Source organism: Acanthaster planci, linkage group LG21, assembly GCF_054643075.1.
Source record: "Acanthaster planci isolate LZ-2023a linkage group LG21, COTS_SCS, whole genome shotgun sequence".
In the NCBI taxonomy this organism is placed as follows: Eukaryota; Metazoa; Echinodermata; class Asteroidea; order Valvatida; family Acanthasteridae; genus Acanthaster; species Acanthaster planci.
Window position 1 is genome coordinate 10,456,759 of NC_141797.1, and position 25,754 is coordinate 10,482,512.

Sequence of the window (25,754 nt, forward strand, 5' to 3'; positions counted from 1 at the left end):
TAAGCACAATGTTTCTTGGTCGATGCTTGGTGCATTGTTGCATTGTAGTGAGGGTAACACAAACATTGGTTGCGATGATTCTTTTTCTCGAAGGTTCTCCGTCTACTCCTGTTGTTGATCAGCAAAGTACCACTCAAGGAGAAGTCACACCTCAAGGTAAGCACAATGTTTCTTTGTCGATGCTTGATGCATTGTTGCATTGTAGTGAGGGTAACACAAACATTGGTTGTGATGATTATTTTTCTCGAAGGTTCTCCGTCTACTCCTGTTGTTGATCAGCAAAGTACCACTCAAGGAGAAGTCACAACAAAAGGTAAGCATAATGTTTCTTAGTCAATAAACGATACATATCGCATTGTTGCATTATTAGTAGGATTAACAAACATTGGTTGTGATGATTATTTTTCTCGAAGGTTCTCCGTCAACTTCTGTTGTTGATCAGCAAAGTACCCCTCAAGGAGAAGTCACACCTCAAGGTAAGCACAATGTTTCTTGGTCGAAGCTTGGTGCATTGTTGCATTGTAGTGAGTGCAACATAAACATTCGTTGTGACGATAATTTTTTCTTGAAGGTTCTCCGTCTACCCCTGTTGTTGATCAGCAAAGTACCACTCAAGGAGAGGTCATACCTCAAGGTAAGCATAATGTTTCTTGGTCGATGCTTGATGCATTGTTGCTTTGTAGTGAGGGTAACACAAACATTGGTTGTGATGATTCGTTTTTCTCGAAGGTTCTCCGTCTACTCCTGTTGTTGATCAGCAAAGTACCACTCAAGGAGAAGTCACAACAAAAGGTAAGCATAATGTTTCTTTGTCGATGCTTGGTGCATTGTTGCATTGTAGTGAGTGCAACATAAACATTGGTTGTGATGATTCTTTTTCTCGAAGGTTCTCCGTCTACTTCTGTCGTTGATCAGCAAAGTACCACTCAAGGAGAGGTCACAACAAAAGGTAAGCATAATGTTTCTTAGTCGGTACATATCACATTGTTGCATGAGAAGGATTAATAAACATTGGTTGTGATGATTCTTTTTCTCGAAGGTTCTCCGTCTACCCCTGTTGTTGGTCAGCAAAGTACCACTCAAGGAGAAGTCACAACAAAAGGTAAGCACAATGTTTCTTGGTCGATTATTGGTGCATTGTTGCATTGTAGTGAGTGCAACATAAACATTCGTTGTGACGATTATTTTTTCTCGAAGGTTCTCCGTCTACTCCTGTTGTTGATCAGCAAAGTACCACTCAAGGAGAAGTCACACCTCAAGGTAAGCAAGCACAATGTTTCTTGGTCGATGCTTGATACATTGTTGCATTGTAGTGAGGGTAACATAAACATTGGTTGTGATGATTCTTTTTCTCGAAGATTCCCCGTCTACAGCTGTTGTTGATCAGCAAAGTACAGCTCAAGGAGAAGTCACACCTCAAGGTAAGCACAATGTTTCTTGGTCGATGCTTGGTGCATTGTTGCATTGTAGTGAGTGTAACATAAACATTGATTGTGATGATTCTTTTTCTCGAAGGTTCTCCGTCTACCCCTGTTGTTGATCAGCAAAGTACCACTCAAGGAGAAGTCACACCTCAAGGTAAGCACAATGTTTCTTTGTCGATGCTTGATGCATTGTTGCATTGTAGTGAGTGTAACATAAACATTGATTGTGATGATTCTTTTTCTCGAAGGTTCTCCGTCTACTCCTGTTGTTGATCAGCAAAGTACCACTCAAGGAGAAGTCACACCTCAAGGTAAGCACAATGTTTCTTTGTCGATGCTTGATGCATTGTTGCATTGTAGTGAGTGTAACATAAACATTGATTGTGATGATTCTTTTTCTCGAAGGTTCTCCGTCTACCCCTGTTGTTGATCAGCAAAGTACAGCTCAAGGACAAGGCACACCTCAAGGTAAGCACAATGTTTCTTTGTCGATGCTTGATGCATTGTTGCATTGTAGTGAGGGTAACACAAACATTGGTTGTGATGATTCTTTTTCTCGAAGGTTCTCCGTCTACCCCTGCTGTTGATCAGCAAAGTACGACTCAAGGAGAAGTCACACCTCAAGGTAAGCACAATGTTTCTTGGTCGATGCTTGATATGTTATTGCATTGTAGTGAGTGTAACATAAACATTGGTTGTGATGATTCTTTTTCTCCGATACATTCCACATTTGGAAACATTTTTAATGTTTCAACAGATTGCACAACAAAGATTTTCGCCACCGCAGACTGGTTCTACAACTTTTCATATTGTCTGAACTTAAATTTATATCTTTTCAAATGACGTTTTCAGTACTTTGCAAAAATAGCCGTGTCATCAGTTTATGTTGAAACTTATTAAGGAATTGTGCATTGGAAATATTTCTTGGGGTTAGTCTTTTCTTAGCAAGGCATGCTGCAGAGTAAAAAACACACAGGATAAAAATAACTGCACCAAGGAAACCATAAACGGGCTTGAGACACTTATTTTACAATTGATACGAAACTGAATGAGAAGGTAAGATTCTATTCGTCTGACAGTGTTAAACTTTTCAATCATCTGAAGCTGATTCAGCCTGACCTGGTTCACCTTTAATCAAACAGATGTTTAATTTGTCACAAATTTTAGTTGACATACCAATTTGTTGCGTGAATGATACGTAACAATCAATATCTGAGCACATTAAAATATCTCTCAGCTGACCTTCCAGTCCTCTGAAATTTTTTTACCGCAGCAGAAAGCATCTTCCATATCATCAATGGAAGTGACAGTGTTCAGATAACCTCACCTTTTCATCCAAGCAACTATCCCAACAAGGTCAACATGACTTGGATCATCCAGTGTGAAGAGGGACAGAGGGTTCGTGTCACCTTCTCCAGCTTTAAAACTGAGCGAAACTATGATTACTTCCGTGCTGGTGACGGTGGCAATATTGCCACTGGCGAGTTCTTTGCTTGGCACGGAGGTAAAGAGGCACCTGATCTGATCTCCACCGGGACTGAAATGTGGTTGAGATTCACGTCAAACGGAAACGTGACTGACATGGGGTTTTCACTGTGGGCTTCATGCATTCCATCAACGGGTGAGTCTTAAATTCAGCAGGTTGATAAGCAAACATGTGTTTCAATGAAATTTGAATTCGATACATTCCTTGTTTCCTCTGTTTCTTGTTTTCACAAAGTTGAAACAAGCAGTTTATGTTGCTCATTGCTTCAGATTATTACAGTGTCGATAAAGTATATTGTGGAGGGCTGGTAGGGGTGATGAAGGTGTAAGCATGAAAAAAAGACAACGACACCTGGGCCCGAGTCACTCAGTTTATTTCTGAAAGGAGCAAGCGGTGAGCAAGCCTGCAGCAAGGGAGACAGCACATTGGGGAATTAATTACACAATTACAAAAAAAGACAGAACAGGAAAGAAAGAAGATTTGATGGGTGAAATGCAAAATCATCACCTAGGCAGATCCAACTGTGCATGAAGTAAAATACATGAAGTTGGAAACAGAAGTCCCTTAATGAGGCTGAATTATCAAGGTGTGAGAGCACATCCTGGACCTCACAGGAAATCTCGTTTAGGAACACATAATTTCATTATAATAATCAAGCATTCCCAATTACACTGTTATGACAAAGAATTTAAACTGCCATAAAAGAGCTTTTTACAGTAAAAGATGACTGTGAATCATTTACGTGTACCTACTGTAGCAAGGCACAGCTCTTTAAAGCCAACAACTGCTTTGGAGATTAAAGCCAATATATTTGAAACTCTGATCTTTGTGTTCCCATGTGCACCACAAATACATGTACACCATGTACAATAGCTTACGGAATCAATTTCTATCACCAAGAAGGGGCACCTGATAGTACTTGCACTATAATAATTTATTCACACAAAAATATCAATTAAACAATCGTTACTACTAACGATTGACTACTACTACTAACACGTGACTGAGATTGTGAATGAAGTGGGCGGTCGGCCGAAAATACTTTTTTCCATATGAACGCACAAGGGCGTCCATTGAAGACCGTGACCTACAGGAAACTTAAAGAAAATTATAATTTATAACATGTTTCACTGAAATACTCTATTTTCCGACTTCATTATACAGTGACAGAGCCCCCAATATAATGGCTTATTCTGAACTCATTAGTGACCACTTGCTAAAAAGGGTGAATTTTACCTAAAAGAAGCAAGAGGTGTACAGGCCAGCTACAAGGGAGACCGCACATTGTAGAATGGCGTGTCACCGCTTGGTGGCGCTGTCACTTTATTGTTGAGTGCGCCCCGTACGTGCTCGTCCTTACAATAATTGTAATGAAGCTGTCATTTGTTTCAGAAAATCTGATTTGTGGAGGGAATGAGTTTGACTGTGGACATTCTGTATGCATCAATGGTTCTTGGCGGTGTGATTATCAGACAGACTGTATTAATGGAAGCGATGAAGTCAATTGCAGTAATCCTGGTAATAATGTTGATACCTTTTTAACAGTTCCTTGTGTAATACTTGGTTTTCGTTTTGCTTCAAGGGCTGCTTCAAAAATATCTTGATCATCCCATTTGGAATAGTCTTTTCAAGTTGTCTTTCCTTGGGTATTTTTAAAGATGCGTTGTCATGGAAATGTGACACGCATAACGTTTTTATTCAATGTGATGGACTCTACTGTTTTTATACATCATGACGATTTACGATATATTTTTCGTACCTGCTCATAGCATTAAGCTCTTGCAATACGTAAATCAAATCTGCACATAGGCATTATTTAGTTTTTAAAGAGCATTTCATTTATTGAAAAATTTGGTTGTCATCATTTTTTTGTCGAAGTTTCCACATCTACTCCTGTTGATCAGCAAAGTACGACTCAAGGAGAAGTTACACCTCAAGGTAAGTACAATGATTTTGGTCGAGACCTGAGACAAGTCATATTGTTAAATTTTAAAGAGGGTAAATAAACATTTGTTGCCATGACTGTTTTTCTCGAAGTTTCCCCGTCTACACCTGTAGTTGATCAGCAAAGTACAACTCAAGGACAAGGCACACCGCAAGGTAAGCTTAATGTTTCTTGGTCGATGCTTGGTGCATTATTGCACTGTAGTGAGGGTAACACAAACATTGGTTGTGATGATTTTTTTCTCTCAAAGGTTCCCCGTCTACTGCTGTTGTTGATCAGCAAAGTACGACTCAAGGAGAAGTCACAACAAAAGGTAAACACAGTTTTTCTTAGTCCGTATACCTAATACAATGCCATTGTTACATTGTAAGGAGGGTGAAATAAATTGATCTCATGATTCGTTTCCTCGAAGTTTTCACGTCTACACCTGTTGTTGATCAGCAAAGTACGACTCAAGGAGAAGTCACACCTCAAGGTAAACGCAGTATTTTTGTCAATACCTTTTATATGTCATATTGTTTTATTGTAACACGGAAGGTGAAATAAAGACTTTGATTTCGTGATTCGTTTCCTCGAAGTTGCCCCGTTTACTTTTGTTACTGATTTACAACGCCTGAAGGAGAAGTCACACCTAACGATAAAACATAAAGCCTCTTGGTCGGTACCTGACTTATTGCTATAACATCTCAAGGAAAACTTATACACACATACACACCCACACAGAAGGAAAAGTGAGTTATTTGGCTGTTGCCCGATACATGTCGTATTGATTTACTGTGCAGATATAAAAACATATCCTGAATATGACTCTTTGCCTAATTGATTTACTGTCCACTGCAGTTAGTAATCAGCAAAGTACAACAACTCAAGGAAAAACCACAACCGAAGGTACAAAGAATACAAGTGTCTTGATTGGCATCTGAGATATTTCTTATTGTGGCAAACATGTAATTGATTGATTAATTAACAAGCATTGCGACCAATCTTCTTCATGTAGGCCTACAGGTGTTAATTGCTTATATCAGTGACCTATATTATGAAACAAACTAGGCGCTTGTGCAAAATGCCATCTCTGAAGAAAAAGTACGAAAAGTGTGTATCCCTATGCGATGTAGGAACGTTAAACTTGTAACCAATTAGAGTCGGCTAGCTGGCTGTGCAGTCAAACCGAAGTGGAGCCTTGTATAGCACGTGTATCGCTATAATGCATGAATCCAGCAATATAAAAGATGTCCTAGTTCTTACTTCCAATATGGAACAGATTTGTCTAATCTGTTGTTTTCTTCTTGTAAGACCTTTCATGCCCTTCGGGAACCTTTGACTGTGGCGAGTTCGTCTGCATTACTGATTTATGGCATTGCAACGGCTTCCCAGACTGTAATGATGGCAGGGATGAGCAAAATTGCGGTAATCATAAATTGTCGAATCCAAAACTTCAATCTTACAGTTTGAAGGTCCCAAGTCAAGTGCCTGAATACTCAACGCACAACCTTTGATCAGCATTGCACAACCAACAAATTCCATCACACTGCCACTATCAGTCCAGTGTCTGAAAACCTGATTGAGGGTGGATCCAGCACCAGATTATCGGAAGGGAACTTTACGTGGGGGAGGGGCTAGGAAATTTTCGTCTGGTTACCTTTTTATTCACTTGTTATGGCCTTTTGATTACCTTTTTATCGCCTGTTTCGGGGTTGGGATTCAAAGGACTTTGAATTTGTTACACACTTTTGCAAAGACATGAAATAAAATATAACCCAAAGATCAGTTTTCTGTTGTTATGTTTTAAAGTATTTAACCCCCATTTTTTTCATAGGAATGCCCCCCTGTTTGACACCCTCCCTGTATCCCATCTTGAAACTGAAGCCCTAAGTTTTATAAATATTAAATCCTACTCATCGAAAATGTGAATCCAACCTCATGCACTTAAAGCCCATCATCCAACCATCTTCACTTCAAACCTGAATCTCGAGACTCAAACAGAATTTTCCACGCAGTGTGTTTTACTTAAAATCACGCCCTCTTTGTTTCCGCTCAGAGCGGATAGTTTTGTCATTTTCATCGCAGTCTATACTGATTTTTTTACAGTTGGCTGTCGCAATTTCTGTTTCCTTGATGGATCTCGAGGAGGTTGCTGGTGTGACGGTGCGTGCGAGATCTATGGAGATTGCTGTGAAGACTACTATATCTATTGCATGCTTCCAGATTACCCCACGGAACCACCACCAGGTGAAAGCACTTAAGGTTGTAACCGTAAAAAATCGTTTGGAAGGGTAAAACCAGATCTAAACTACTTAGATATCATTTCAAACTGAAACAATTAGGGGTACCTTCATAAAGTGTTGGTTTACACACCAAGGGAATTATTGCTTCTGAATAAAGAAATACGAAAAAACACTCAAACTTTTCCACCGTTTGGCTCATAAAACGTTTCTTCGCATTTTTCATCAGGACCCTTCGTATCCAAACTCCCTCTGTCACTTTAATTAAAGCCACTTTCTTACTAAAAAGAGGGTGAAAAAATGAGATGTAAATCTGGTTATACCTAAAAAATCTTTCTGTGTCTCTTTACCCCACAAAATGTCATAAACAATATTGCTTCAAAATCTAAGGAGTCCTTAACCCCATGGGATTTTCTATATGTTGGTATTAACACTGTAGACAAATTTTCTTTTCTACTTCAATTTCTGTTGGCAGAGGTTGACGAATGCGACATGTTTGAACCTCTTCACAACTGTGACGATCATGCGTACTGTGTTGACACTGCTGAGAGTTTTTACTGTATTTGTAACGTGGGTTATCAGGGGAATGGTTCATCGTGCGTAGGTGAGAATGCAGAAAATGAAACATTTTTCAGAATTTAATTAAAAGGACTTACCCTCGTACAAAAAAGACATAGCTTTTAAAGGAAGTTTCTATACAGACTATTTTACCGGAGCAAAACGTTTCTGAAGTTACCCTCTCAAATTTTATGCTTGTCAAAGTACAGGATCTTACATTCTTAGAAGTCATTCTGAAGAGATGAATTCGTCAGTTTGGAGATAATAGAATATGTATGTAGTCTGTAATGACGACACCCGCAAATCTGACATTTGTGTTTGCTGTATATGTGTGATAGAAATTAATTGAATTGACAGAAGAGCTGAAACAACCGTTTCTATTGGGAACAAAGAAATGCCGTTCAATTCCATCCATGGTTAGGAACAACTGTTTATAAAATAATTTGGAGGATGGAACTCACTGGAGGAAAGCAACATACCTAAATTCACCCGTGGAACTGAGGCACAGACCTTTCTTTGTTACCGTAGTTGTCTTCACAGTGTTCCTGAATAGGAAGGGAATTTGGAGGCGCTTTTGTATTCTCTTTAATTTCAGATGTTGAGCCTCCAGATATAGCCTGCCTGGCTAACCTAACTGTTTACACGGACTGCCTCAAGAACTACGCAACTGTTGCACTGCCAGATGTAGACGCGGTGTTCGACAACTCTGGATCCTACATTATCAGCATTGACGTGAAAGGTTCTCGATTCAGCGTTGGGGACATCGTCACATTCGATCTTGTGACAGGGTCACATTTGGTGCGATACACAGCGACTGACGACTCACTGAATAGTGAAAGTTGTGATTTGCTTGTCTATATTGCCTCAGTGAGTGGTAAGTTAACTATGCAAGACTTCGGCCAATAAACCGATTGCACCGGTGAAGTCACATGACCTAAAGTGGATGTAAAATATCAACAAACTTAGTCTCCTCCCATGGCAAAGTGTGTTAAAAGTGTCGTCTACGAAAAAAAGCCTACGGTCAGTATAGAACTCAGATTACGATACTCTACCGAAAATAGGCTTTACTTTTGGTAAACAAAACGTTGCTACAAGAGAATGTCATGTTTGTTGATTTACGATACCCACTATAGACCACATGACATGGTGCTCGTAAGCAGTCTTATTGTATTTAGTTGTAAATGTTTTCGCAAGCTTTGTGGAATGTACTGTTGCCTACACACAATACAGTTGTTAAACAAACAATAGATTGACACTTGGCAAGGAAGTCTTCCATTTGTTTTGTTTTTTGTAGACGGTACTTTTTGTTCAGCGACTGGGAACCCGACCAACTGCATATGTTCATCCAATCAGCAAGGCCTTTGTACCTGTTCCTCTGGATACTGTGGGCACGATTGCTCACGTAAGAACTTTCTTTTTAATGGTTTATTTTTCGAAACGTCGATAATCAGTGACCAATTCCCGACACATTTAGGTTGATATAAATTTACCTCATGGAACTAAAAGTGCAAAGTGCAATCTTCTTTTATGACAAACCGTTACGTGTGCCATGAAAAATGCTCAATTTTAACAGATATATACCTAATTATATGAAATTGAAATTTGTGTACTTCAAGTTTTCCTGATCTTGTTTACCTGAAGCCCAAGTGCAAGAAAAGGAAACGGACTGATAATCGCTTTTGATGTCCGTCTTTCTCCAAAAGTCCAAAACCCCGAAATGAAAGGCTCCTTTCTTGAAGGGCATGGCCCAATTGGTCGTCTCCCCGTTGATGTGTCCTTGACTTAGGCCTCATACAGGTCTTTGCCGTTAAAGATAGTAAGCTTACCCTAATTTAGCCCTTAGCATTCCGTGTATATTATGCCTCTTCCCTGTAACTCCGGCTTTCGTAGTAGCCACTTAAGACTGACATATAAGTACCTATCGTGAAATATCATGACTTGCTTTCTACAGAGAGCGATGTTGGAATAGAGTGCACTGGTCCAGGGACACCTTTCCCCAACTGTAATGGTGTTAATGAGTGCAACACACGTTTCACTGGTCCGCAGTGCAATGAACGTGAGTACCTTCAACAGATTAGTCAAAATTTTAATTTTATTTTTTCAAATGGATGTTGGCAAAGAGGAAAATGTATCGATGCATTTAATGAATTATCTTTAAAATGTAGATAATAAAAAATTATTCAGGTTGATGATGATTGGATTGGTCTTATTGACAGCTAGCAGCACAACAAACTGCCCAAAGGTTGACAACAGGTGTCTCAAGCAGGGAGTGGCCACAGCGTTGGTCACGTGGACCCATGTTGCTGCTGTCGAGCCATCTGGTCAACCAATCTTTCCATCTGACATCATCTGCGAGGAAATCACCACCGGAGCCACTGTCACCCTGGCAGGTGGCTTTTTTGGGAAAGGGAAGCAGGAGGTTGTCTGCTCTTCGCATACGCAAAGCGGCGTTGTCCCCCAATGCTTAATCTCCTTTACCGTTTCATGTAAGAAACCAAACAAGAAGATTTACACATAAAGGTGTCGTTCCTTTTCGGAGCTTGTTTAATGGAACAGTACGGTACCCAGAGCTGTGTGTAGAGAGTTGCGACATGAGTGTCACAATTGTTGGAACCAAAATGGTGGATTATGTATCAGTGCATAGGGACAATAAATTAGCACACAACAGGTGCATGCTGTAATGTACACCTAATGAACAGCCATTCCAAAGTCTGAAGTCTCTCTGCATGCATGTACAGCTCTGACTGCACCAGGTACACAGCTCCCTGATATGCCAAACTATTTAACAACGATTTACTTAGAGCATTGATTATTACAAGAAGATTAAGAAGTAACTTCTGGCACGCTCCGAATATATCCAATTTAAAGAACAAGTATTATTGTCTTCAGCCTTCAAGAAAATTACAGTTTCGTAGAGGTTGATTTTACAGGTGCCTACTGTAGGCACCCAGTCCGAACCAATGCTAAGAGTATGGCCAATAATTACCATAAACAGAGTACAGTCTCAGAGATCAAAACCTAAAGTGTATAGTCTTTGCAGTACCTATACTTTCTAAAACAATTTACAATTTTGGGATAAACATCTGCGTTGTTAATCATGTGTTTGTATATTTTTGGATTGGCCATTTGCTATACGCAGCGGATCCGTCTCTGGACGTTCCGTCTTTAGGCGATCAGTGCACCGATCCAGGGAAATTGACTTCTACGGTGACCTGGAACGTTGTTCCCAACACCGCTGAGGACGATATAGTTGTTATCTGTGAAGACTCTGGAGATGGAACGGATGTTGGACCTTCGGGAGGTGTATTCGGACCAGGAGCCCATACCATCACGTGTACTGCTACTAATTCCGCAGGATGTGGAACATCACAGACATTTGGATTCGATGTCACGGGTAAATACTGAAATATTCCAGGATGATTCCCCTGTATGGAGGTTTCAATGCATACGTCGTGTCAGATGCACCCTTTTAGGCTATAAGTGCGTTCTCTACAATATTTGGAAAGATCTATTAAAAGTGAATATGTTTCAAGCTTAATGGGTACGAGTCCCACCCGGGTAAGCTTGTGGATCTTTTCACGAACTCTTGGACAGGCGTTGAGAATACAGTGTTATACGTCGGTGTAAGGGTAAAGCCCGTAAAACTTCGAGGTTGACAATTCTGAGGTTGGAGGACAGGTCATAACAACTTCTGCTGTCAAAGGCAAACATTACATTCTCTGCAACAAATTCCTAACTTGTAAATTTTGGTGATGTTGGCTTACAACCGTTAAATCTACGAGATAATGCCTCCGGTGTTCAAGGAAGAAATCCTTAATGAGGCAAGTTCTGTCTCTTGTCATACTTAATCTTCAATAATCTCGCCTTTTTTGTTCTCAATCTGTTTTCCTTTATAAGTCGGCACCCTTATTCCATTTGGAATGGAAGTCGGGGATTCTCTCCTGTCACAATCGAAACAAAAGGTAAGAAACCAAGATCTTAACCCCAACTCTTCTTGATGCTTAGCACACTTTGTTGCAAAGCCGATTTTCGAGACAACTATCAGCATTATTTCTTACTTAAGCATTTCTTGTTAAGATTCGAAAAATATATGGCACTTATTTTAATTACGATTTTATTCCAATTTTTTTGAAGGTTTATTTCCCCCACAGGACAGAGATATTGACATTTATCTCTTTGAAAAATATAGATTTTAGCAAGTTTTTTTCAGTCTTATTTTAACCATTTCCCTTTTATATCGAGCCCCTCCAGATTGGCTCAAGATCGCAAACTTTTAGGAAAACACAAATTTTAAATAGTATCAGACGACATTACATGCTGTGCCGGAATATTTGATGGGAGATATTTGAACATTACTTTTACCAGCATTTTTTAGACCTGACATATCACATTTTCATCCTTTCTTTACTGCTTTAAATGGGATCAGCAGCAAATGAAGGATTTGGTATCGCCAACCATTTATCCACCGAATTTCTTTCCCTTCTGTGATGAGCTGTACGAAAAGCTCTATGTAAGTATTGTATCATCACTTCTATAACAATTTCTGATCATTGTGTACATGTCATAAATTCTCTCACAGAGTTTCTCTCTAAAGTTTTAAAACCTTAATTGTTATTTGGACTTCCTATGGGCCTCGAGCTGGATCAGGAGAGGGCGTTATTTTCCTAGCAACGGATGCTCCTTTTGTCGGAAGTGAACTTCGCTGGTTCACAAACGACTAGGAAATGCACGCGTGACGTTTGCGTTGCTGCCAACAAAATGAACACTTCCGACCATTGCAGCTCCTTTCAACTGACAGGAGCTGCGGGTTAACCAAAGACATTCGTACTGGGATGATAATAGGAGCTGAGGTAACACTCTCAGGGTTTTGATCTTTTTTACAGTTCAGTGACAATGGTGTGATAGTTCTATCCAATGACAAGAAGCTCGATAAACTAGCGTTTCCCAGTGCCAAAGGTTCAGAGTTTCCCAGCGGATTTAACATGATAGCTCCGTTCTGGGCGGACGTTAGAGCTGATGCGTTTACTCCTGAAAAGAATGTTTTCTGGCAGGTTAGTTTTTCCGAATGAATTTTCTTTTTTTCTTTTGTTTATTGTCTGCTGTCCTCTTTGAGAGATCTTGAAAAGTTTGATTTTGCTATTGAGCAGATGTCCGTCGTGTAGTCTCCATTACACATTGCTGCTGACATACATTTAAATGAAACTGACGGAATACAAGTCCTAAATTTGCGCAAATCGAGAAAAAGTTAGTGTGATTTTTAAAAACAAGTAAATGACGGGTACTACGATCATGTCACATTTCTTGATAAGGTCTACTAGATAAAAAAAATCATCAGTTCTATTTCCCTCTCTTTTTTAGGTGTATGATCAGTACGATTCCAGCACCAACCAAGATATGTTGAACACCATCAAAGCTATTATTGGGGTTGAAGAAAATGCATTGAGGGCGTATTGGGCACTTGTTATCACGTGGAGTAATGTTCAACCAGTTTCACTTCTCGCATCTGTGAGTTGCCTTTGGATGTAAATAATGAGCCAGTTAGGTATTCCAACCGACCGAGGTTGTTGGGATGTGCGTGTTCAGTCTAATTCGTCTTTCGATATGTACTTTTTTGGTGCGTTGCATACACGATGCGTCCATTCGATTCTATTTTACCGACACAAAACTTAACTCTATTAACATAACATACGTGTACGTTGCGTTCGGCCATACGAATACGCAACGCTTAATTGGCGCAAGTGTTAACGCGCATTATGCAAATGTGCTTTTACTCGCGCGTTTTGTTCCCGAATGAGCCAGCTGTTTGAGAATAGCGAACTAGCTCATTATCATACCATCATAATATTCAAAATGTATAAATTTTTACCACAGTACCCAATGATCTGGTTTGAATTAATTTTGGGTGAAACGTTACAGCATAACGATTCCAAAAAGGTCACTAACAGAATAAGGATACTTTTTTCACCATGATTAGAAGTGGTCAACATTTTCATTTAACCCTAACCATTGATTTCGATGGTCCAAAGGGGGTCAATGAACGTTAGCAATAACAGATATAGATAGATCGCCTCTCTGAGCATTGGCAACGGAGGTTATGTAGTTTCAAAGCTTGCATCAATCAAAGTTTTGTTTTATTTATAGTCTCATGAAAATTTAATAATGAACTGATTCGCTGATTTTGCAGGGAACCAACACATTCCAAGTCTTGCTGCTGACCGATTCCATCCATAGCTACGTGGTATTCAACTACGATCCTTGCAACATGAATTGGGACACTGCCTTCTTACCCAACAAAAACGTCATCCTGGGTTACACCTGCGGGATGTCCAAAGAGAGTGTTTACCTGGATGTACCCAAAAATTCACTCTTCCGTCCTGGCAGCATCGTTGGAAATTCAGGACAAAAAGGCCGCTGGGTGTTCCAACTTGACAACCACCTTGATGACTTTGTCAACCCACGTCTTTCCTGCCGCAACTGGCACAGTCGTCAGGCACCCTACCCAATCTTCGAGGTGTACTATCCTCCGTTCGCTAACACGTGCCCTTGTAGTTTGATCATGGCTTGGTTCGACTGGCGCTTCTTGTGGATGTGGCATGACTATTATATCCCACAAGGAGAAGTCTGGGAATACTTTCAAGACAGTTGTAAGTGGGCTCTCAATAAGTCTACGTCAGATACAATAATCCATTTCAAACTGTCTGAGGAAAAAACCGATAAAAGGATCTCGATATACCGATAAAGTATGTTACAAAGGTAGATGCAAGAAATATATATAAAGGTCACATCACCAAAGCCTTTTATACTTTGGATTATACTGTCTTGGATTAATGCCTACTAAATCACCTGTACTCTCATACTGTTGATGGTTGTTTTATCTTTACTGTTCTTTAATTCTTTTTTCAGCTGTTGTGTGCTTTGTGCGACTTTTCCAAGCGCCGGGAACTCCTGGTCCACAGTGCTGCTACAAGCAATCAACCGGTGATCTTCTCTACGATATTAGGAATCCAAAAGTTGCTTCTGTCTTCGAGAGGTTTCCTTTTAGCCCGATATTCTACACCCCTGACGTGTTTCAAAAGTGGTATGGTAGGTAGATCAAGATGAGATTTGAAGTTTTTCATGGTGAAGGTTGCAAGTTATTGGGCTGGCGTTAGCGTAGTAGCTAGTATCTGTCATGTGAGTGTGTGTTTGCAGGCGTGGCATGCATAGTGTGGATCTCTGCACAAAAGAAGTCCACATAATGTAGGGTCCGATGGCGTTGTGTGGACTCGCACACGTCCAGACAATTTTTTCCCCTTTATGAAAAACAGCTCAGGGGCATTTGGGGGTCAAGGTTATCTGTGGCAAAATGAAGAGGAACAGTCCAGGAAATCATCATCAAAAATCCAGATTGAAGGAGTTATGCTAGTTGGAATAAAAGGAGCATTTTCCTCAAGTTTCCTTAACTACAAGAGGAGAACAAAGGAATGTCCACACTTTGTATATAAAACAGGTATGCTTGGTTACTTGGAGAGTTCTCAATATTTCGGACAGTATGCTCTGTCCATCGTCACGATACTGCTATTATTTTACTTCGGTAGATCTAGCGAGAAACTTGTAGCCATACTAAGCTACCAGGCGTTACAACATAATGCAGTATTCATTTTGTTCACATTGAATGAAGGGATGCGATGCGGTGTTGCAATCTCGAATTTTTGTGGTACGGGTGTGTTGGTACAGTAAATGATACATTACCATTTTGCAGACGAAGAAGTCCTTTCACGCTACTACTGCTGTGAGAAGTCGACTTTGTGTCATCTTTACACTGAAACACGTCCTCTCATGAGCTGCTCTCGTTATGTACCGACATTCTGGGGTAGGTATGCCAACACTGTTGTCCCTTTGGTTTATGGGTTAAACCGAGCATACTCCAGTATTTTGGTGGTGATACACTAATGGGCTCGCTCTTACACCTGACACTCGCCTCCACCTTTGCCAGTTAGAACACCCTATGGTCAACAGGAATTCAACGCTCACTCTCTACTTACTCGTTAGCGTCTTTGTACGCTGGCACGCAGTAGGCCTAAAGTCGCTTACTCCTCGTTGCTCGAAAACATAGCAGCACCAAAACAAAGCTTTGACCATGTGGGTTTGTTGTTTTTTGAACAAGTTACTTGTCTCTTATAATTTGTAAACTGTACTTGGGTTGTTTTATTTGTCACAGACATCGGTGAGAACCATAACCTTGCCCCCATTCTTTTCACTTGAATGTCAGGCTGGTTCTGGGGAGACCCACATGTGAAAACTCTTGATGGCCTAGACTATACCTTCAATGGCCTAGGAGAGTATACACTTGTCCTCATTGAAGACGTAGACAGAGGCGAAAAACTGTTCGAGCTACAAGGTCGAACGCAGAGGGCGTATGATCCCAAAACGGAGGAATTAACTGATGCAACCGTGTACAGTGGGTTTGCTGCGTTGGACAGTGTTGGTGATTCACGGGTAGGTGATGTATTCGAGATCTCGTCATAGTCTCATAGTGGCAGAATGTACATCATAGGCCTAAGCTACGTGTAAAAAAAGAAAGTACAAACCGTCCGCTGATTTGAAAGTAAAAATCGGTTAAAAGCACCTCAATGTTCATCAACCGAAACCTCACAGAAGTTTTTAAATATTATTAATATGTATAAACATTTCTTGAAACTTGGAAGGTTGAAATCAAGGTGAACAGCGATGCTACAGATCTGATAACAACGGTCAACGGATTGGTGGTCCAACCAACAATATCCGGTAAGGTGTGAGGTATTACACGTGGTAGCATGATGACATATTACCTTTGGCCAGTTCGATAATTCGAGCATTGGATACAAGACGAGCATAAACGTAAAGTCGTTATCTCATCTAAATTTTCTCAAAGAAATTAAGGGAATAGAGCAATCTCCTCTTTCATATTAGAAACCTCCTTCCTCTCGTTTGATGTTTTAAATCTTGAAATATTTTCCGATTCCACCCACTTTTAGTTGATTCATACCCAGTAAAACACTTTCTTAAAAAATACAAACCATATTCAGTTTTCAAAATTTCCCAAATTTTGTTCTTGAGCTATGCACAGAAGCATATTTACGTTTTTGGTAGCTTTATTTTCGTGTAGAACCTCATTTGTGCTAAGGGCCTAATCCATTTGAAAGTGGTTTTCCCTTTTTGTTTTAAGGATTGATGCTCGAGGGCGTGACTGTTAAGAGGGAGGAGAACCCTCCTAAGGTCGTGGCAATATTCACCTCTGATATCCAGTTCTCTGTTGGAGTGAACAACAGTTTTGTTGACGTCACCGTCCAGCTAAGCCAGGACCATAGGGGAAAAACAAAAGGATTGCTTGGTAAACAACCATCTTGATATTTCGCAGTGGAATGAAACTTTTCTAGGGGTAGCTGAACACAGCCTTTCACTTACGAACAGTGACAACAGAAGGGAACAAAATACAATACCTACATCCAGTGCAATGCGTGTTCTGAATCTATTTAAAAGTAGTTAGAAAAACCTGTGTTACACCACAGACCTTATAAAATTTTGGACGAGGTAGTTCCTGAGATAGGAATTGAATCTACACCGGTAAGATTTCAATCAGTGAGTGTCCTGTCGATAAGGTGTACGTTGATAAGTGTCTGTATTTCGTTTACTTCTTCCATCAGGTGTGTGGGATGGTAACAAAACTAACGATGTACTTAGGCGTGATGGTACCTACCAAGAAGCCACCGGTGCTGATGGAGAGATGCTTGACGGGAACTACTTTGAATTCGGCGAAACCTGTGAGCAAATATATAACGAGTTTCTTTTGTCTTGTAGTATGACGACCTTGATCAGCATTTTCTCGTCTGGTTTTGCAAAGTTGGCTTACAGAAATGCGACCAGGTTACAGTGCTTCCTATTGTTCTTTTTAAAAGGCCAGTTCGGTGTTACGACAGCGCATGTCCAAAAAAGGATGTCTGAGGTGATTTGGACGTGCGTGCAAGATCTGCCCTATCAGCGCAGACTTAGGCAGACACGTGCGCATAATTTCCGAATGACGTAGCTTTTTGAAATATTTATCGAAATAGCCCATTGGAAGGCTTTGTGGGTTTAATTTGGCGGCGCATAAAGGAAAACCATCTAAATATAATTGAAGCTTTATCAATTTTAACGCGTCTGCGAGAGAACACGGGGCATTTTACAACCATGCACTTTTTGGATTATTTGGAAAGCCTTTGTCACCGTTGGAATAACAAGAAATTAGAAAAGAATCCTGGAGAAATGCTCCATACTCAGTTCAAAGTGTTTCAACTTACACTTGTAGATCCGTATTAACTTATTAGTGCCCTTGTGACTGGCGATTTAATGCATACTTGTGACATAGTGACAGTTTAACCCTTTTGGCCTAATTTGACGTTGATAGAATGTTTAAGTGCTTGACTTTTTCCCACATGATGTAGGGCGCGTCTCCGTTAATGACTCCTTATTCTACTACGTACCTCCCGAGGAGAGCTGGGAGAAAATCAATGACCTGTCATTCCGACCCAAGTTCCTGGAGGAACTGCTTGCCAGCGTGGATGAGGACCAACGACAGAAGATTAAGGAAGCTTGTGGTGACAGTAAAGAGTGCCAGTACGACTCGCTGACAATGAATGACACAGACATTGGAATGGCCACCTTGCAACTCAATGAAAAGAACACCGCTGATTTGGAATCAGCTAGTGAGCAGTATTTTTTGCCTTTTGTCAATGCATCGAGAATGAGAAGCATACTTCTTCTTAATCTCAGAAGTGTTCAAATCATGTCACGGGATAGAACAAACAATACGCTAATATTGAAATGAATCAAAATGGAAAGAAGGGGGAGTTTTCATTTGTATGTGAAGACTATCAATCGCTTCTGGATAAAAAAGCGATACGTAAGTGGATTAAAGAAATGTTATTTTGCATGTAAATGTATTTTTTTTAACATTTTGAAAGACAAGACAGGATTATGTGATCGTCTGAAGTCTCTGAAATCAATGCGATGTACATGAGATGTTGGCTTTGTCTCAAGCACTTGATTTTAGCTCAGAATCACTTTACGGATCAGTAGCTAAGGATGCGATCACGTGCAAGACCATGATTTAATGCTCATTGACATCTACTGGGCTGGTAACTGCTGGTGTAACAACTATATCCGTGCATTATGCAAAATGAACTAATTGTTTTAATTTCCAAAGCCAATTACCCGCCGAAGCTGACGCAGATCGAAAGCATAAAGGTCACCGTTGGACAGAACTTCTCGCTGCAGATAGATGCTTCTGATCCAGATGGGGACGACGTTGCATTCCATTTGCTGGAGAAGGTTGACGGGGCAGCAATTACGGTTGAAGGTTAGGAAAATAAGTGCAGATTCGTGCTACTATTTATATCTTATATTTAATGTTTTTCTTCACTTTTATGTTCCTTTGAATCTGCCCTTGGTATCAAATCATTACGCGATACCGAATATGTTTAGTAGCCCTATGGCAAATCATAGTAAATATAAATTTGTACAATTTTTTAGTCTAATTTGTTATTTTAAATGTATTTTAATAGATGGAATTTTTACCTGGACTCCTGTTGACAAGTCAAAGGTCAAGGTTGGTTTCCTAGCAACAGATGGTAAGTCCAATGCTACAGTCGAGCCGATAGTGAATCTCTGTGATTGCCGAAATGGCGGAACGTGCCTGTTGGATCAGTATGCTGACGGTACCAATCTCATTCAAGACCGCTTTGGTGTAAGTAGAAAATGCTAAATAACATCATGCCTAGGCATACATGCCGTCCAACCAATATGGTTACACTTGGTCGGTTCATTTGTCATGGTGTTCATCTCATCAATATCCCATTACTAAGTGCGTTTCTCCATCGATTGCTCTAAATTCAAAGCTGACTTATGGTTGACTTGGCCATAGGGAGTGTAATCCCGAGCCTCTTAATGCATTCAGTACTTAAGTGACTTTATCCTTTCAAGGTTAAATATATTGGAAATCCTACAGTCGTCTTGGATACAGGTTTATTTGAGAAGCTTCACTTTTAACAAGGGGAAAGAAATATGCCTTTGCAGTTATAAGTGCTTAATAAAAGCTATTGTTACAAAACTACAAAGTAAAACTTGGGAGACGAGACTAAGAAAATGCTTGAGAGAAGTCTTTGCTTCAGCAGAGGATATTGAATACACACGAACTGACAGTTGTGCCTGCTGGTTGATTCATTTGAGTGATCCAGTTCAAACATTGCTCTCAGGTGTTACTGTGTCAGTGCGAGCCGGGATGGACAGGTGAATTTTGTGAAGTAGACTACGACGCATGCGCCGACAGCCCATGTTTCCTTGGTGTAGAGTGTCTGGACGAGAAGCCGCCATTTTTGAACAGCACCTGTGGGCCTTGTCCAGAGGGATTGGAGGGAGACGGAAAAAGCTGCACTGGTAGACTATGTTAATGAGCTTTAATTATTAGGAGAATTTGTTTGTCGATCGAGTGTCTGCTCAAGTAATTGGTTGACTGCTCACAATGCATGGTTTAACATTATAAAAAGAAAAAGTTACAATTTGGATATTTCAGCAAACTCACAGAAATTATAACATGACCATTCTGGTACCTTAAGGCAAGTAGTTCAATTTTTCGCATGTGTAAAACGAGTGTCACCATTGTACATTAATGACAACGTCCATTTGGATCATTCACTTACAGATGTTGATGAGTGCAAGTTGTACGTAGACGAACCAGCTAGTGGTGGAGGACGCGGATGTGACCATATCTGTGAGAACCTCCTACAGGGGTTCAAGTGCAGCTGCAATACCGGGTATTATTTGCTCGACGATGGGAAGACTTGTCGAGGTGCGCTTATAAATAGTGTGCTCAATTATGGACAAAGATAACGACGTAGTAATATCATTTTTTGTTCTTTCAGTCAACTTTTCATAAACAGTGACTCTGTCTGGGGTACAGATGCGTTAGTTACCAGACATAACTCTCGGATATTTCATTGCACCTTGTCGCATACATCTGAACTCTGAATTCCACAACACTTATTTGGAAATGCAGTATCGTGAAGAAATATATCCTTGCAGGAAAGCTTCCCATATTTAATGGGCAAAACTAAAAGAGTTGACATGGTTGATGTGTTTATTATGGAATAATAACTATTTGCAGCAATGCTCCTTATCTTTTTTTTCTCCCATTAGTGATGCTGCATTTTTTTCGACCCAGCTGAATGATGTCGTTCAATTTGTTTTTGTTTCAACCTCGTGCCCTCAGAGTTGTCCAACTCAAGTTGCTTGAACGGAGGGGAATATGATGCACAACACCAAGAATGTTCTTGTCCCTTGACGCATTCTGGGCCAATATGTGCAGGTACACGCTTCAAAATTGTCTCAATAATTGTACAGGATTTGGTAAAGGGAATGAAATAATTGTTGAACAGAAATAAAATAAAAACATGTTTGCCGACGTTCGTGAAGTCATTGTCATTGTCATTCTTTTTTGATGTCATAAATGTTGGTATGTTCATTCTTTGTAGACGTCAACCCTTGTTCGGCTAACAACAGTCTGTGTGCGGAAACAGGGTGGCATTGCTTGCCAGATTCAAACGAAGATGGCTATGCATGCCACTGTCGCGACTTCGAGGGATATTCCCAAATCAGCAATGGCTCGTGTAAATGTAAGATATTTTTATATTCAAATATTTCTTCCACAACGCTCCTACATTGAATGAGACGATCAAATGTATCTTTCACATGCAAGTTTATTTTCTTCCGATGCATATGTTATTTGAAAGGATACAATAATAACAATACCAATCAGCTGAGATGTAGAGCTGAACAGCCCCCTGCTCATATTTCATTTCTTTTAGTTTCTTTTTTTTTACAGGGTATCCGTCGATTGGAATTAGGATAACCACGTATTTGGAATTTGTCAAAGCCTACCTCAATCCCACCAGCAGCGCATTCAAAAACACAGCGGGGGTGTTGCAACGGGCGGTACGTTCGGTTATTACAGTAGTATTGTAGTTTGTCATATATATTTTTATTGTTACTGTTATGAGGAGAAAAGTGATATGCAAACACTGAACATGACTTATGAGTGTACGGAAATCAACTTCAATATTACTGCCGTTAAATATTCATTAGCTAAACTTCCTTGTTTGATACATGAAATTATTACTATGAATGGGGCACTGATTTTACTGATAAAAAGAAACTTGCATTACTTGTGATGTTTTACATGAATAACATTTGATTTGTCTTTAGATAATGAACAAGATTCGAGAATCCGAGACCTCAAGTAACGCGACATCTGTTCACGTGACCAAAATGGAATCGGGCAGTTTGGTTGTTACTGCGGTAATATCATTCCCTGAAAATGTAGCGCCCTCTGCAGAGGAAATGAAGAGAGTGCTATCGAGTAGTGATACCTTGACTGACGGCAATATAACCATTTTTATCGATCCCGACTCCATTCTCGCGCAAGGTAACCAAGATTGCCTACACTTTTGTTAAAGCACAATCCATTTATGTGAAGACTTGTTTGAAATAAGACAATAGATCGTATTCGGGTCAGTGCATGTCAAACTTCTTTGGGTTGCTTGATCTGTATGTCATTCTGCTTGTCGCTTCTCTGTTGCTTCTTTTGTGGTGGTTTCCGTATCATCTTGACTTCGGGAAAGATACTGTTTCGATTAGAGAGCCAGGGCTATCTAAGTCTTGCCCAGAATGCAGAATTTTTCCAAGCTTTGGGATGCCGAAGGAAGCAGGTTACACTTCGCTATGTCAAAGTCCCTTTATTTTAGAAACTTTCGTGTGATACGTTTGTCCTTGGTTTATTTTTTCAGAGGTATTACCAGCTTGCCCGGCAACTCATTGCTACAATGGCGGGACCTGTGAAAGACCTACTTTCTCTCCATGGTTTGCTTGCAGGTAATTGAGAAAACAAAGATTGGATAGAATGTTTGTTAAATGAGTGGAATAATCCAGTGTACCCCGGCCCAGACGCTCCATAACGTTCCTAAACATGTGTAAAATTTGTCTGGTGTTTATTTATTTTGGAAAATATGGGAAATTGTTATCGAGCTACGTCCAGTCATTTACATCAGTCGTCATTTATAACATATACATGAACAGAATACACTTGTTATATTAGACAAAATGCAATGTGAATAAATTTGTCTTTAACGTAAAGAGTTTCTCCTTGTACGAAACTGTGTTTATTCAGATGCTCAGCCGAATATACAGGAGAAAAGTGTGAGACTCTACTTGGGCCGGTTGACAGTGGAGGTAAACGCGTCAATAAAGCATCTTTAACTGAACGAAATCTTTTGTAGTAATTTGTTTCCAGTAATAATGTATCCTATAGTTTAATTAATGTTCAGATTATATTTGCCTCAAAGGATTTAGTGTTCCTTGTCACAACTTCAAAAGTGAGATACGAAATACAATAGGGCTTTTAAAGAAGTCAAAACGATTTGTTGTGTTAAGCATGGGGTATATATCCCCTATACATTTTTAGGGGGATGAGCTATTGAATCATTCCCCCTCCCCACTTATTTGTGGTGAGCAAAAAATTTACAGCGGATTGTGAAGAATTTTTCACACATCCATCAATCCACTAAAATGCATTCAATATCACTCCAAAAAGGAATACATATTTAAGATGTACACCAGTTTCCTGATAATCGGCCTCTGTATATGGTGTCTACTGCCCCTACCTTTCAACCCTCACTTTTTTCCCATCCCCCATTCCCCAAATTTCCGACACAGATTGACACCACTGGCATCAAGTTATAAATACCACACAAGTTTCTTTTTTCAATCAGGTTTGTCTACCGCTGTCTTGGTAGTTATAATCGTAAGCTCCCTTGGCCTGGTTATTGTGATGGCTGTACTCTTCTACCTGGTGATTCGAAAAAAGAATAAAGTAGAGCCTGACCCCAGCTACAGACAGGGGATGTATAGTGACAATGACAATGACGATGACACCATGGTGGCTGTCGAAGGACAGGGGATGCAAATGAAGAGCATGTACCAACACAGATCCCCGTCACCAAAGTTTCACGGGGTAAGAAGGATTTATCTCGGCTGTAAATCATGTCGAGTTCTCCATGCTTTTCAACCATCACCTTGGTCTGTTGAATTGAATATGATTAATCTGAACTGATTAAGACAGCTTGAACATGAATAAAATTATCCTAGAAGGAATGCTCAGCAAGTAGCAAATACCGAGCTTAACATTGCGCATTTTAAACAGTAAAGTCACTATTTGGATGCTGTGAAAGGAAATTTAATTATATATTTTACTGCCTTGTTTTTTTGATCAGTGTATTTTTCTTTTCCAATTATTTCTTATTCCTAAAACTTCGGCAACAAATTAATTTTGCTTGCATTAAACTCATTTTGGCACTGTTGGAAAAGCGATAAGCTGGAAAACGTCATATATTGATATTAGTGGAATCTTTTCATTATGGACTTGACAGCTCCTTTACAGTAAACGACTCGTCCATTTTGACAATTTTATTAGTAAAAGGCCAATAGTTTACACACGTGTGGATTTGTTATTTTCCAAAGGAAATGCACGTGCGGAGGATCTTCATTCAGGAAGACGTCAAAGAGATTTGAAATGCATACTTTCTGTAAGTATCAAGAACGTAAGCAGTCTTTCCAGAAGTCAAGTTTGGATTTTGAAAGACTTGTTTGAGTTTGTCCTCCAAAACCCGTTAACCATTTGGTAAAATGGTTCTTAGGTAATCGATGACTGTCACTGTGTTCCTGGTTTAAAACTTTGCATTGCCATGCAATATTAGTTTTGCCAAGTACCGGCAATTAATAGGGTGCCAAGTGAGTCATTGGAGATTTTATTCTTTTGTTCTGTGTTTTATTTTACCAAAACTGATCAAAATGTGCATTCTATACTAAGATATAAAATACCCTAATTTTTGACCTTTCTAACCTTTTGAATGATTACATTTCTTTCCCTAACAGACTGGAGACAGTGATGCAGATGGTTTATGACATGATTTTCTACTTCCATGCGAGCACTTCATGAACACTTGCTAATTGTAATTTCTTTTGAGGCACCTAGGCTAAATTTGATTCTATCTAATATTACTGGCATCATCATAAAGTGATGATAACCATAATATTGATCATCTTTGTATCGTGTAGTCATGGGTGTCCTTTTTCAGGAGGCAAAGCACTATTCCAGAGGAGAAATTTCCAGGGGGAAGTATTGCAAGGGTGAGCAACGAACTGATAAAGTGTTACAGTGAAAAGGGTTGTGTCCGTCCAGCATTATTAGTTTTTGCCATGTATATTTGCAGTTGTGACTAGTTTAATGGCTCTCGATAAACTGTTTTGTGAGATTTTCATAAAGCGTAGTGTAGTACATTTAATTTACACCACTTATTTTCTAACAATCAATTCCCTGCAGTTGTTTAAATCATATTTGGATTATAATTTTTCCATCCTTGTCTTTTAACACAATACCGATAGAAAATTTTACGAGCTTGAGATGTACTTTTATTTTTCAAATTATCATAATATTTGACATCTCAGTGCCTTCATACGCCTTAGTGGCTGGTCTTAATTACAGAGTAAGGCATGGCGTCACATTATGTATATACGCTGTTTAACGTTAGGTGCTTGGACAAGTACTCAGACTTCTTTGGTTTATTTTGTTCGGTAACTGGATGATTGATGTGATATCAATGAGTTATGCTTTGTTTGTTTGCTTGTGTAAAAGCAAAAATTCTTGATACATTACAAGGCTTCACTCTGCGTGCCGGTGTTTGTTTTAAAGCACATTTTTTCGTATAACCCGCTTGTTATTTCTTTTGAAAAAGCACACAGGTCTTAGTTTAATCTGCTGACTTAGTAGCCATATTTCAAAAATATGGACGTCGAGCATCCATTCAAGATCAGAGTTTCGCCCAAAACAATAACATCAAACAAAAATGACAAATTATAGCAATTATGTTTTTTTTTAAATGTCCCATTTCCAACAAAATTCCAACTTCGAATGTTTTTGCATTGCTTTCAATCTATTTAATCATCACGAGCATTCACACAGATTGAGGAATATCAAACGCAAAACGACCCAATAAAGGATTACTTAAGCTGAC

General features: G+C 39.6%; 1 protein-coding gene across 1 annotated transcript; it reads left to right on the forward strand.

Moving 5' to 3' along the window:
- Positions 1 to 318: 318 nt before the first annotated feature.
- LOC110981168 (uncharacterized) lies at positions 319 to 25,753 on the forward strand. Its single transcript, XM_087131471.1, has 46 exons — positions 319 to 792; positions 887 to 949; positions 1,040 to 1,132; positions 1,227 to 1,260; positions 1,830 to 1,892; positions 1,987 to 2,049; positions 2,698 to 3,045; positions 4,303 to 4,428; positions 4,789 to 4,848; positions 4,948 to 5,010; positions 5,106 to 5,168; positions 5,268 to 5,330; positions 5,696 to 5,743; positions 6,149 to 6,262; positions 6,944 to 7,084; positions 7,553 to 7,681; positions 8,231 to 8,509; positions 8,930 to 9,037; positions 9,587 to 9,691; positions 9,852 to 10,121; positions 10,775 to 11,029; positions 11,533 to 11,597; positions 12,062 to 12,145; positions 12,519 to 12,686; positions 12,994 to 13,140; positions 13,820 to 14,279; positions 14,539 to 14,718; positions 15,377 to 15,487; positions 15,887 to 16,113; positions 16,323 to 16,401; positions 16,823 to 16,987; positions 17,301 to 17,417; positions 18,078 to 18,338; positions 18,839 to 18,991; positions 19,197 to 19,378; positions 19,887 to 20,067; positions 20,333 to 20,479; positions 20,900 to 20,995; positions 21,162 to 21,302; positions 21,512 to 21,621; positions 21,892 to 22,111; positions 22,473 to 22,557; positions 22,853 to 22,914; positions 23,454 to 23,695; positions 24,202 to 24,266; positions 24,616 to 25,753. Exons 1-45 carry the CDS (start codon positions 658 to 660, stop codon positions 24,250 to 24,252), a joined length of 6,357 nt encoding a protein of 2,118 aa, XP_086987597.1. The 5' UTR covers positions 319 to 657; the 3' UTR covers positions 24,253 to 24,266; positions 24,616 to 25,753.
- Position 25,754: the final 1 nt, after the last annotated feature.

What these genes read in the sequence shown, in the direction of transcription:
- LOC110981168 (XM_087131471.1), top strand. Translation starts at nt 658, where the DNA reads ATGCTTGATGCATTGTTGCTTTGTAGTGAGGGTAACACAAACATTGGT. An exon ending in AGGAGAAGTCACACCTCAAG is followed by an intron (nt 1,261 to 1,829) that starts GTAAGCAAGCAC and finishes TTTTTCTCGAAG; the next exon opens with GTTCTCCGTCTACCCCTGTT. An exon ending in TGTCACAATCGAAACAAAAG is followed by an intron (nt 11,598 to 12,061) that starts GTAAGAAACCAA and finishes AAATGGGATCAG; the next exon opens with CAGCAAATGAAGGATTTGGT.